The sequence below is a fragment of the Pipistrellus kuhlii genome, unplaced genomic scaffold, assembly GCF_014108245.1.
Source record: "Pipistrellus kuhlii isolate mPipKuh1 unplaced genomic scaffold, mPipKuh1.p scaffold_m20_p_58, whole genome shotgun sequence".
NCBI classification, from domain to species: Eukaryota; Metazoa; Chordata; class Mammalia; order Chiroptera; family Vespertilionidae; genus Pipistrellus; species Pipistrellus kuhlii.
The window spans coordinates 1,324,035-1,337,796 of record NW_023425560.1 but is presented as its reverse complement, the minus strand read 5'-3'; the positions used below and the strand labels follow the sequence as shown (position 1 = coordinate 1,337,796).

Here is a 13,762-nt window from a genome sequence, read left to right as displayed (position 1 = left end):
CCCACAGCACCTCCTCGGAATGGAGCCTAGAAACTAGTGAGCTAATCCAATCAGCACCATTTTACAGACGAAGTGGTGGAGGTCTGAAGACCTATGTCCTGCCTGAGAGTGGTCAGTGGCAGGGTGTCACAGGTCGTGGGCTCACCCAGTCTGGCCCTCAGAGGAGGTGAGGGTCTCGGGCTGCCCGTGCACTGCACTCTGCAGGCCACTGAGGCCCGAGGAGGTGCGGGCGGGGCCGGAACCCGAGCCTCTAAGTCAGCTTGGAGGGGAGAGCCTGTCCGAGGCAGAGCCCAGCCCGCCTCCTGCCTGACAGGACGCGGCTTCTGGAGCGCGAAATGCCAGGCAGATGGGAAACGGGGCGCTCACAGCCCGCGAGTGGGCAGGGCGGCAACTGCAAAGGGTTCGTGTGGGAGGTGGGAGAGACGGACATGTGTGAGTCCTGTCGCCTGTCACACTGATGTCCAGGACTCCAGGCTCAGAGCTCCCGACTCCACCGCACACCGACCACAGGCCGACCACAGAAGCCTCTGGACTCTCCAGGAGACAGGGCATTTTCCAAGCCCTGGTCACCAATCCCCCTACCCCATCATGTGGATTGCAATGAAAAAGTTTACATTATCCACTTCCCAAGTAATTTCTGTGTGGAATTATTGTCATTTATCTCAACAAATACATATGCTTTATGAAGAGTTCATTTCTATTGATTTTAGAGAGGGAGAGAGAAACTATGTGAGAGAGAATAACAAGGATCGGTCACCTCCTGCATGCATGCTGACGGAGGCCTGACCGCACCTTTTGGTGTGCGGAATGACACTCCAACCTACTGAGCCACCAACCAGGGCAGGAAGACTTCCTTTATCTGTGCCAAGAGCCACCCGTGAAGTGTGGGCCCAGCTGTGCCTGTGCCTGTGCACAAGCCCGAGTCCCCAAACGCGAGCTCCATGAGGAAGACTCACATGGTGCTGAAGCTCCCCCAAGCCAGGAGGGCACCCCCATGGGCCTGCATGGAGACCCTGAGGGCACCTTCCCGCCAGGATGGGACTGGAGAGCCAGTGCTCAGCGAAGTGCCCTTGACCGGAATCAAACCCAGGACCCTTGAGTCCACAGGCAGATCCTCTATCCACTGAGCCAAGCTGGCCAGAGCTTGAACCTGAACTTTTAGCCGTGTAAGTGGGGAGTCTACCTCCTCTGAGGCGTCCTCTCCTCCGGACCCGTAACCAGCCTCAGATCTGCCCCCGGCTTCGTCTCTGCCAGTCCCTGCAGGCAATGCTAGCCACTCCCAGGAGCACCAGTCACACCGGCATGCAGCGCCCACTCGCTCTCCGGTGGGAGGTGCTGCTCTAGGTGCATCGGATGTTAAGCAGGTGACCCTCAGCCACGCTGCCAGGTGCCCTGGGCCCCGCTTTGCAGGTGGGAGAACTGAGGCCAGCAGCTGGTCCAGAGCTGTGTTCGAACCTGGACAGCTGATCCCAGAGCCACCACATGTTCCACCGCCCCACGGCCCCTCCCCAGCCGCCTCCATCTCCGCCACCGAGCAAACATATTTGAAAAATGTGCATTAGGCCCTGACCGGTTTTGGCTCAGTGGTTAGAGCATTGGCCTGCAGACTGAAGGGTCCTGGGTTCGATTCCGGTCAAGGGCATGTACCTTGGTTGTGGGCACATCCCCAGTGGGAGGTATGCAGGAGGCAGCTGATCGATGTTTCTCTTTCATCGGTGTTTCTCTCTATTCCTCTCCTTTCCTCTCTGTAAAAAGCAAATAAAATATGTTTTTTAAAAAAATGTGCATTAGGCTGCACTGCTTTTCTGAGAAGGAAAATGTGAATTCACCCACACTCTGCCAATGAGGTGGCTCTGAGCAAGAGCCCACACTCTCCTCTCCTCCGGCGCCACTTGCCGGAGCTATGACTGTGACCACCCTGGCTTAGCCTCACCCTGCTGGGCCCGAGGTTGGCAGTGAGTGCCTCCACCCTACCAGGCAAAGCCGTCCTGGCACACGGCGGAGAAGATGCTGGAGGCCGGGAGCAGAGAGGAGGGCACAGAGGGAGAGGGATGCCCTCGGAGGGGGGAGGTCGGCCTGTGAGCTGTGCAGCGGGGGCAGAACCCACACCTCCCCTCCCTGGCCATGTCCCCTCCCTGCCTCCCCCCCTCGCCGTGAGGATGAGGTGCGCGTGGAGCCAATAGGCACAGGCACTGCCAGCCAACACCCCGGCCCAGGGAGCTCTCACGTGGGGGTGACGCAGGGGAGCGGCTGACACTCAGGATAAGGGCTGGCAGCCGCACAGGCTCATCTGAGAGGCTGCCCCAGGCGGGGACAGCATGCTGGGGGCAGAGACCCCACGTGCCTGAGCGGCCATGAGAGACCAGGGTGGGGGATGGTGCCCGCTGAGGCAGGAAGAAGCACTAACACAACCAAAGGAGGCTCTGAGTGGGCGGAGAGCGGGGCCAGGGCTAGGATGTCACAGGAAAGTCACAGACACGGTCATGGACCCAGGCCCACCCCCTGGGGAGACTCACGGACCCAAGCGGAGGGGAAGCCAGCAGGAGCGTGGACAAGCTAAGTAAGCTGGAGTGCTGGTGAAGCGGCCACCGTGGAGGCATCACATGGACGTGTCACAGACCCGGACCAGAGCAGGTCCTTTGAGGCCTCATGTGCGCCCGTGGATGGGGGCATCGGGCACCCCAAGTTCTCCACTGCAGAAGTCAGACCCAGACATGGCAGAGAACACCCCACCTTTGAGGATGAGGGAGAGGGGGTCCTGGCAAAGCTGCTTAGTACAGAGTGAAAAAAAGAGAGAAATAAAATAAGAACCAACTTTGTTTCACTAAAAGCTGCAAGGTCTGAGCCGGGGAGTCGGGGACAGGCTCTGTCCCGTCAGCATGGAGGGTCTCACCTACTTGTTCCCAACCACGCCGCACCTCACGTGCTGCCGGGCGCGAGGGGTCCTGTGTGCACACGTCAGACGGTTTCCCACGCGGCAGGTCAGGCCTCTCTCTAATGCTGGAATGCTCTTCCCTTCCTTGAGGCGGGACCTGCCTCGCTGGCCCCCAGCCCGGCCTGGCTCAGCCCCAGGGACTGACCCTCCGCCCTCCCGCCCTCCCAGCGCCTGGGGAGCTGGCGTTGGGAGCCCCTCTCCCTCGGAGAAGGGGAACCCTGGAGTTGACAAAGACTCCAAAAGCATTATTGTCCGACTTCCTTAAAGTGAAGCCACAGAGCCCACAGTGAGCAGCGAATAAAGGTGTCATTGTGAGAGGAGCAGAGCTAACTGCGTCCAAACCGCCGCCCTGACAAGACTGGACACAGGCTGTGGAGGGAGTGGCGTGCTCGCGGCCCAGCGAGGTGGATGGAGCCCAGCCACCCTGCCAGCCTCCCGCCAGGGCCCGAGCATCTTCCCCATAGAAACCCACGGAAACCACTGCCGGAGCCCAGACCCCGGGGGAGCCAGGACGTCCTGCTCTACCGACACAAACAGCTCTGCGAGAAAACACCCGAGGTGTCCCCGCCCCCCCTCCGGCCCCCTGGACACTAACAGCTCTGCGGGAAACACCGAGATTCCCGCCAGCTCCTCCCAAGCTCCTCCCCCGCTGCGGGAGTTGCCAGGCTAGGGGCTCCTCCTTCCCCAGGGCCCAGGAAGTGGGGTCAGGGCCTGCAGGGGCTCTGGGCGAGGGGAGGGAGCGCCATCGCCCAGTGCCTGCGCCCGTGAAGTCGGCAGAACGTAAGCCATGCGTCCTAGACCGAACGTGCAAATTAAGCGAGAGGACCTTTTCTTCTCACGTATGGTCGGTAAAGAAACCGAAGAAGGAGAAAGAATAAAAACATGGCAGACTCAGTGAAACCTCTCAGCCGCCTGGCGGGTTCCGGAAAGCAGAGCGTGCTCACGGGACAGCGCCTCCTCCTCCTCCTCGGCCACGAGGGCCCCGGGGCCAGCCCACCCGGTGCAGGTCTGAGGGGGAAGGGAAGGTAGGACGGGGTGGAAAGCCCCCATGGAGGGGAACCATCGCCACCAGCCAGGACACCACTTCCTTAGGAAGGACACGGACTAGGAGCAGGGGCTTCCCCCTGGAAGTTCAGCTTTTTAAAGGCAGACGGACTTAGCGTAACGCTTCTACGTCGCTTGCGTCTACCGCGCGGACGGAAGAAAGCTTCAGAGACAACCAAAGCCTAACCCCTGACTGGACTGAACACAGTGAATGAACGCTCGAAGGGACGCGTTTCCTGCAGAGATGGGTCTTCCACCAGAAGCGAGGCGGGACACGGAGAAGGAGACATGGACACAGCTCCACAACCACTTGCTTTACCCTGGGTTTGGGGACAGGTCCGACGGCTTTTTAAGGAAGTAATTCCCACTCCTGGGTTAGGCCGGATCAAGTGGCCTGGCTGTCACTGCACAGAAAGTGGGTAACACAATCCCCTTTATTAAAGAAATAAATCCCCAAACACGAACTTCTGGCCTGTGCAGCTCAGCTCCAGGTGTGACCTCGCCTGTGGCTGCTCGGGCTGGCCGTCAGGGCCCCTCCTGGGCAAGCAGCCCGCTCCCAGGCCCAGGGGGAAGGCAGCGGCTACAGGACGGCACGAACACTGGGCTTCTCTCTAGTGACAAGAGGCGCCTCAGTCCGCTGCCCCTGCTCGGGCGCTAGGCTGTGGCCGGGACTCAGACCCACAGCCAGCACCCGTGTGAGAAGGAAGTGCTAGCACGTTCTGATAAATCATAAAGTTCACCTCCCAGAGGACAGAGGAATGGATTAATTAAGATCCTGTAAAAACCACCAGTGGACATAAAGGCTTTAGAGAGTATCAGAAGAATCAAGCACTCTGGAAGGCACGCTCCCAGTCACCTTGGCGTTGAAAAGGAACCGAGTGAGCAGGGAAGTCAGAGGCCTCGGCCGCCCCTTTGGGCCATTCCATCCAGGACCCCATGTGCACAATGACTCCAGACAGAGCCTCTGTCCCTCCCCCACTCTGACCACCTGGGACCCTCTCCTGGGAGAGGGAACGTTAGCAGCGGAGAGCGCCCTGAGTTTCCGGAGTGGCTCCGAGCCGGCCCGGGCGCCGAGCGGGCCTCCCAGCGCAGGCTCGGGCTTGTCAGCCGGGGTGTGGGCTCGCCACCCGCTGCCTTCGCTGAAATTCAGGTTCACCATGCGTCTGCGGGTTCGGAACGGCTTCCGGAGCATGTCGCGGGCACCGGAGCGAGGGGAAGCCCCCCACTGGCCTTACACCCGCCCCCCGTGGAAATGGCAAAGAAAACACCTAGTGTGGGTGAGTTAATGGCAAATACACTCCCACAATTTGAAAACGTCATTAAAAATAATAAAATAGACATCAGAAAGTGACTTACCGCCGTCAGACACAGTTGCAGACTGAAAGAAAAGAGAGAGAGACATGAGTTAATTGGGCCTCATGGCAAAGTGGAGACAGCAGCCCTCCGAGGAACACGGCCGCGGCCCGCGGCTCGCTCCCCGCAGGTGCCCAGCTAACCAGACACCTCGGTGAGTCAAGTGCGCGCCACTTCCTGAGCGGACTCCGCCCAGCCGTGGGTGAGCCTCCGCACCAGGCCGGGCGGGCGGAAGTCCCGTCACTTCATTGGGAAAGAACAGATCCCAGCACGTCGGCCTCAGCCTCAGCCTCAGCGAGAGCCTCGGCGAGAGCTCGCTACATGGTCACCTGACCAGTGAGGCTGCGGCGGGGCACGATCTCAAGGGGGCAGGCGACCTGCCACCCCTCCCTTCAGTGCCTCTGGCGTGCAAGTGGCTGTGCCCAATGTGCCAGCGCTGCCCTGGGCACAACACACCCCGCTTGGTACCTGGTACCCCTCCCACTGCCCAGGGCAGACCCGGGCGGCAGACCACCAGGCGAGGCCGGGCCACCTCAGGGCGCAGCCACGCCAGGTGTGGGAGGAGGGGGGCAGTGGGGCAGGTTTCCAAGGAGGGCCCGGCAGAGGCGAGGCTGGAGGAGAGGAGCTTGGCCCCCACGGGGACAGGGCCACGTGCTGCAGCCGGACTGGAAGGAGGCGGCGGTGGAGGGAGGCCTGGAATGACAGACACTCAACAACAAACGCGGCTTAGTCCTGGCTGGCGGCAGAGGCTGAGGGCCATGGGAATGCGCTCGCAGCGGACAGCTCGGGGCTGCCTCGTGGGAAGGTCACTTCCACCTGGACGTGTGGAGGGAGGAGAATCGGGGAGGCGGGGAAGGGTGGGAGCCGGTGGGGCGCTTGGAGGGGAGCAGGCTCAGTGCAGGGTGACTTGCTCCCTGTTGAGATGTCCCAGCCCCAGCACAGCCACAGCGGGTACAGAGCGCAGGCCCAGCCCCAGCCCCAAGCAGCGGCCCCTCCTGTCGCACTGCAGTCAGGGGGCGGGTGCACGGAAGCCTCCCGGCTCGGAAAGGGGAGTAGACCCCCCTTCTCAGAGGCTGCAGACCCAGGCTCCAGCCTGGAAATGGGTCCCCCGTCTGCAGAGGGAGGGAGTCAGGAGGCAGGGTGTGGGCAGGCTTTGCCGAAGACGCGGTCGCAGAGGATACAGAGAGAAGAGCGTCCAGACTTGTGCCTTGGAGGCCACACACCACACCCTTCCCAGATCCTGCGCCCCCAACAAGCGGAAGTCATGGTAAGACCCCTCAGGCCCAAATGCCAACAGGCGCAGCCCAGCGGTGCTGGGTTGCCAGGCTCCCATGAAGACCCATTACGATGGGGGCACCACCCGGCCTGCCCGAGTGTCTGAGGGTGAAACAGCTCTGTCAGCTGCCACTCTGTGCTTCTGCCTGCTGGTCCGTGCCCAATGGATGCCCCGAACCTCGCGCTCAGCCTGCACGGAAGAGGGACGGGGCCTCCTCACCTGCGGGACCTGCACCTGCAGCCCAGGAGCCAGCTAAGTGACCCCTCCCCCCAGGAGGGGCCTGCCACTCTTCAAACCGTCCTGAGTCCTGGGTCAGAATCTCCGAAACTGCCGCTTGCACCTTACCCATGACTTCCCGGGTGAAACATGGCGGCTGTGCATCCGGTTTTTAACTGTCATCTCGCCGCCCGCCCCCGGCTACCGGCCTCCATCGCAGAAGCAGGCAGGTCTCCTTCCCAGGGACAGAGGCCATGACGCTGTCCCTCTCCCACACTCACCACCGATCACCCAGCCAAGCTGAAGGTCAGAGACCAGGAGAGGGAAGTCTGCGAGCACACACACCACAAACTGCGTGTCCAGCAGCAGCCTCTGAGAAGCCAGTCATCAGGTGCAGCCGCAGGAACGCGAGGCCGGGCCCCCTCAGGGCGCAGGCAATGCCCGGGCTGGGGCAGACCAGACAGGCACTGCAAACCCTCCACACGGGCCCCAGGGCCCTGAGATGAGGTGGAGGGTGGTGGGGGTCGCTGCAGCCAGAGACAAAAAAGGTGACGGCTGAGTGGATGCCTGAGGGGCAGGGAGGGGGGCCACGTGGATGCGGCGAGCAGGGAGGGCTCAGGGGGAGGCTGCGCTCCAGCCTGTGGGCCTTCGGTGCCAAGCACGCGGACCTGGGCGGGGCAAGGGCCACAGATGTGCTGCTGGCAGTGCGCGGGCTTTGCTTCCTGGGCGGCTTTAGAATTGTGGAAAACTGACAGCACAGGGACAACAGGCCTTTTAACGAAGCGCTGCTCCCCAAGAAGCCGGGGAGGCCCTGGGAGGGAGAGCGGTCAGCAAACGCCACCACTGCCGGGGCCGGCTGGGGTCACGCAGAGCGGGCCTCTCAGACGCAGGCAGGCGGCCACACTCAGGCTGGGGAGAGAGCAGCCGCGCGAATATGAGCTCACAGTTCAAAAATCCCTAAAACCAAGAAAGTCCTCCATGAGAAAGAGCCAGCAGAGTGGACAACAATGGATGAGACGCCGGGGAGTCCTCCTAACCCGGATGTCAGAGAACCCGGAGTGGGAGGAGAGCTGCACAATGAGGAGGAGTGGCAGTTTGAAGCTCACCCCGAAGGATGGATGCCTGACAAGGAAAGCTAAACCGCTGGAATTAAACGCTCAGCAGAGAGGCTGCGGACACTGGAAGGCTGGAGAGGTGTGGGAACTGGGAGGCAGACTCGGGAAGAACGAGGCACAGAGGCGAGAACGGGTGCACAGCGCGGGTGGCGAGCACGTGGGAAGCCCTGAAGGCGCTCCCCCGGCGCCGTCCCAGCAGGCGCTGCTCAAGGTGCCCACCAGGAAGGTGCCAGGTTCTAGAGGCCTCGGGGCCAGCACCGTCCAGGAAGGACTCAAAATCCTGAGCCACAGCCTCACTCTACCTCCTTCCCTTCCCCGAGTCTGGGTCGCTGTGCCAAGAGCATTCCCAAGACCAGACTCTAAGAAAGTTCTAGGCATCTGGGTGGCCTCTGTGTATGGAGGGTTCTCCTGGAGGGCCAATAAGGACTCAGAGGTCACGGATGTCCCCTGCCCACCACACATCTGCTTGTAACTGCAGAACCAGCTCGGACTGGTCCTGTCCGATTGCCACGAGGCCCAGAATCGCAGTTCTAACCTGGGACGCACGCTCACGAGGGACACCTGTGCACCCTTCGCGGCGCCACCGTGGAACCAGAGGGGGGGACTGGTCCCGGCCTCTCAGCATCAAGGGCCCGCTGTCCAGGACTGTGCGGTGCTGAAGCCCCAGGCCCCGCAGGGTTGAGCCTGTCCCCCTGTTTGGGCTGATCTGCTCACAAACTAAAGCTTTTTGCTTTTCCAAAAGCTGGCATCATGTTGGCTGCCATGTGCACCAGGCAGCGAGCTCCTCCAGAAAGCCTGGATGAAAGGTAAGTTCACCTGGGAGTGCTCCTAACACAGGCCAGGTGAAGAGTGCCAGCGGGACCAGCCCAGCCCTTTATCACGGTCGCCCCCCTGTCGCAGCCCAACCAGCGTGACCCTAAAGGAGAGCCCGGAGACAGTTACTGCCACCGGACGAAAACCACCGTCCTCCATCCAGGCCACCTGCACACGACTAAGGTGCAGTTACCACAGCCCCCTCCGCTGCCAACACGTGCGGATGCGCAGGCGCACCTGGGCGTGGCAGAGCCCGGCCCAGCTCCTCCTGCGCGGGAGCACCAGGATGCGAAGCAGCGGAGGACCATGTGGCCGGGCTCGGCGGGCATACGGGTGGAGCAGGCAGTGCCATGGGGAAGGGCTGGCAGGAGAGAGGAGGGCGGGAGTGCCCTATGGGGAGTGGGGGACACAGCCTGCTGTCCTGGTGGCCATTGCTTGGTGTGGGGTGGAGGTGCAGGCAGACAACCCACAACCTGGGGTGTGTGGGAAAGGCAGGTGACCCAAATCATGTCATTCTGCCTTGGGACGGACCGCAGGCCCAACTCTGACCAGCTGCCTTCGGAAGCCTGGTTCGCATGCCGTGAGCACATCCTGGCTGACCGGCGATGCAGTTCACAACGGAAGCCCCAGATCACTCCAGAGCAGCCGCGAGGCACTGCACCGCAGCTCCGGTGACTGAAAGTTCGGCGTTGCCAGGCCCTTGGCCTCAGCTCGGCCACAGGAACATTTTTATGAAGTCAGACCCAACATTCCTCTCGTTCACTGGGACCGGTACCATGTGCTTTACTAACGTGTTTGCATTTTCTGCACGTTCTGGGTTCCTCCTAAATCCACGTGCTACACTTACAGGAGCACAGCCACAAAGCAGCTGCCAGGGCAAAGGTCCCGGTGAGCCGGCAGGGTCTTCCCTGCTGGTGCGTTAAACAGGCACAGAAGGAGGCAGCTTCTCAAGGCCGGGGCGACGCCTCGGACTGGACGCCGCCTGCGCAGACACTGGAGCTACAGGGGCTCGGGTGCGCTGCGGAGGGACTTACTGCGGCTCAGCCCGCCCAGTGCTGCCTCGAGGCGGCGGCTGCGGACGCGCAGTCCAGTGGGTCCTGACCGGGGCTTATTCTTGGCAGGAATTCCGCCCACACACGTTCGGTGGAAGTTTTATTTTGAGTTTATGTTTAGAAAGTTGAGATGACTTATATGAAAAGTGGTATATGATGAATCCAGCCTTTAGGAAGGCTGATTCTGTTAGTAACATCAGACAGTGGCGATTAGGAGAATGCATCATTTCCACATTCCTTCGGTATGCAGTAATACACAGTCATCTAAGTTTCCAATTTTGAGGCACTGGCAAATTCCCTACCTGGGACATAAAAAACATCAAATAACCACATAGGACTCTTAAATAGGAACCAGAGGTCTGCAAGTTGCCCAAACATATCCAATGGGGTTTGTTTGTTTTTTTAAAATATATTTCATTGATTTTTTTACAGAAAGGAAAGGAGAGAGATAGCTAGAAACGTCGATGAGAGAGAAACACCGACCAGCTGCCTCTTGTACACCCCCTACCGGGGATGTGCCCACAACCAATGTACATGCCCTTGACCGGAATCGAACCTGGGACCTTTCAGTACGTAGACCGACGCTTTACCACTGAGCCAAACCGGTTTCGGCCTTCTCCAATGTTTTTAATACAACAAGAAAGATATGAATAAGACAAACGCTGTAAGCCTTAATGTAACAATCCAATTTGCGCCTTAGATTTCACTTTAAAAACTTGATCATTTAAGCTTTAAGGCAAGTCCTGGCTGGCCCTGGAGCAGCAGTGAGCAGGTCCACGTGGGGCAGGGAAGACCGGGGAGAGAGGCGGGACCTGCGGCTGAAGACCCAAGAGCATGGCGGCCCCCAGGTCCCCGCCCACTGGTGGGAACTATGACTGCACCCCGCCCCGCTCCGCCTGCCCTCTGCTCCTTGCCCCGGGGCCTGCACACCCAGCCAGGACCCTCCAGGCAAGCATGTCAAACTCATGCTTGCTCTAGGGCAGTGGTGGGCAAACTCATTAGTCAACAGAGCCAAATATCAACAGTACAACGATTGAAACTTTTTTGAGAGCCACATTTTTAAAACTTGAACTATATAGGAAGGTACATTGTTATTAACTTAATTAGGGTCCTCCTAAGCTGGTCTTGGCTAAAAACTCAAGGGGCTAAAGAGCTGCATGTGGCTCTGAGCCGCAGTTTGCCGACCACCACTCTAAGGAACTGGGCGTGAGTAGCACTTGTTAACAAAGAAACAAGGATGAGACAGGAGGGCGGGAGAGGAACACCAAGTGCACCCAGGGTTATGCTGTCCTAGACCCGGCTTCAGAGCTGTGTGCGTGTGAGCACGCACCACATGTGTGTGCGAGTCCTGGCGTGACTCCCAGGACTCTCAGAGCTGCTGTCAGGGAACAGCCCCTCGTGCCCTCAGCCAGTGGCATCCAGCTCTCAGCTGCAGCCTCAGCTGTGAGCCCGCGCATGTGGGCTGAAGCTCCCGCCTCAGGAGCCTTCCTTGCCAGGCCAGAGGCAGGCTCCCGCAGCCATGATGACTGTCCTTGAAGGGCAGCCCCAGTCCCGGGGGAATGGGACATGAGTGACCGGCAGCCAGGCAGGCTGAGCACAGGGGCTGTGCTCCATGCCCATCCCCACACTAGGGTTCCACAGCGGCTCCTCCCGCCACCCATGTTCTCCACGCGCACACACGCACACACGCACGCACGCTATTCTTTCCAGCAGGTGCAACAGGACCCCGTCAGAGGCCCAGCAGGCGAGGAGGAGGTCTCTTTCTAGGTTCGATCCATGATGCTCACAAGGAAGTTTCTGTGAGACGGGATGGAGGCGCGGTGGGTGGGCTCAGTGCCGCACGGCGACAGACAGGACAGCTGGACACGGGCGAGGGATGTGGACGAGGAGGCGCAGCCATCACAGTGCAGCGCAGTTTATGAAGCCTGAGAGAGGCAGGCTGGGCGATCGAAGGTCAGAGCGCCTGTGAACCTGTCTGCAAAGTGTGTGTGTACACGCATGTGCATGCACATGCAAGTGTGTGTGTCCCAGAGAGCTCTTTGGTTTCAGTAAGATCAGGAGCCAAGCCAGGCGAGCCCAGCGACAGGACTGTCACCATGGGAGCGTTGCAGCCATGCCTCCGAGGCAGCCCACGCTGGGGATTTAATGTGCACATCGGACTTATACAGAGCCCCCTCTGGCCAAGCTCACAGAGTCCCAGTCAGAGATGGCGCTGGGTCCGGATGCCACAGGACAGCGCTGAGCCGCAGCGCCGTCGGCGTGAACACTGGTGTGGCCGAGGCCTCGGGGCCGTGGCCAGCAAACTTCCCGGGCGGACCCTGTGCCACGAGCTCCTCCAAGCGCCCAGCCGCCTTCCGCACTGGGGACGAGCCGGAGGCCCCTCCTGCCTGAACCTGAACCCCAACCGCAGGGGAACGCTTTCTCCTAACGGCCGAGGCTTATGAATTCTCCGACCAGTCAGCCTCGAGCGGGAGCCCCGCTGCCCCAGGCTGTTCCTGCCGCTCCCCGCCCCTGCTGCTCCCCGCACCCTGCCGCTCCCCGCACCCTGCCTCTTCCCACCCCTGCCGCTCCCCTGCCGCTCCCCGCCCCTGCCGCTCTCCTGCCGCCCCCCGCCCCTGCCGCCCCCCGCCCCCTGCCGCTCCCCGCCCCTCCCGCTCCCCGCCCCCCGCCGCTCCCCGCCCCTGCCGCCCCCCGCCCCCTGCCGCTCCCCGCCCCTGCCGCCCCCCGCCCCCTGCCGCTCCCCGCCCCTGCCGCTCCCCTGCCGCTCCCCGCCCCCCGCCGCTCCCCGCCCCTGCCGCCCCCCGCCCCCTGCCGCTCCCCGCCCCTGCCGCTCCCCGCACCCTGCCTCTTCCCGCCCCCCGCCGCTCCCCCCCCCCTGCCGCCCCCCGCCCCTGCCGCTCCCCGCCCCTGCCGCCCCCCGCCCCTGCCGCTCCCCGCCCCTGCCGCTCCCCGCACCCTGCCTCTTCCCGCCCCCTGCCGCTCCCCGCCCCCTGCCGCCCCCCGCCCCTGCCGCTCCCCGCCCCTGCCGCCCCCCGCCCCTGCCGCTCCCCGCCCCCCGCCGCTCCCCGCCCCCTGCCGCCCCCCGCCCCTGCCGCCCCCCGCCCCTGCCGCTCCCCGCACCCTGCCGCTCCCCTGCCGCTCCCCGCCCCTGCCGCTCCCCGCCCCTGCCGCCCCCCGCCCCTGCCGCTCCCCGCACCCTGCCGCTCCCCTGCCGCTCCCCGCCCCTGCCGCTCCCCGCACCCTGCCGCTCCCCTGCCGCTCCCCGCCCCTGCCGCTCCCCGCCCCTGCCGCTCCCCGCCCCCCGCCCCTGCCGCTCCCCGCCCCCCCCCCCCGCCGCCCCCCGCCGCTCCCCGCCCCCCGCCGCCCCCCGCCGCCCCCCGCCCCTGCCGCTCCCCGCCCCTGCCGCTCCCCGCCCCTGCCGCTCCCCGCCCCTGCCGCTCCCCGCCCCTGCCGTCCCCCGCACCCTGCCGCTCCCCCCACCCTGCCGCTCCCCCCACCCTGCCGCTCCCCCCACCCTGCTGCTCCCCGCCCCTGCCGTCCCCCGCAGGGCCCCCAGCTTCCCTGCTCAGGCCCCCCTCCCGGCTCCCGTGCTGGGGCTGGAGATGAATCCAGACCCGGCCCCAGGGGGCAGCCTGGGCGGGCCTTTGAGAAGGGCAGGGCTCTGAGGGGCGAGCAGGCGTAGGGTGTGTAGGGGTCCAAGTCCGACGTGAGCACCTGCGCATCCAGAGGATGGAGGGAAAGGGCGCGCTGTGGGGCTGGGGCTGGGGCGGTCTCTAAGTGACAGCGCAAAGGACCTGGGCAGGAGGGAAGCGGGAGGCCCGAGGACAGCCACCCAGACGCTGGGAGACGCAGCTGCTCTCAGAGGGGTCAGCCCTGCTCAGTTGCGGGTGGGGAGAGGGCACAGCGGGACGTGCTCTCATGCTGCCCGCAGGCCCAGGCGGAGGGGACGGCAGGAAGG

General features: G+C 62.9%; 1 protein-coding gene across 11 annotated transcripts in view; it reads right to left on the bottom strand.

Annotated features, from left to right (window-relative positions):
* Window positions 1-13,762, bottom strand: part of RGS12 (regulator of G protein signaling 12) — a 76,742-nt gene that overhangs the window by 37,440 nt on the left and 25,540 nt on the right. For all 11 annotated transcript variants that reach the window (XR_006740213.1, XR_006740214.1, XM_036417085.2 and 8 more), the window contains exon 4: window positions 5,336-5,357. Coding sequence is in view for 9 of the 11 variants with exons in the window: in XM_036417085.2 (XP_036272978.1) it covers window positions 5,336-5,357 (22 nt within the window). In the remaining 2 variants the exon portion in view is untranslated. The remainder of the gene's footprint in view (window positions 1-5,335; window positions 5,358-13,762) is intronic.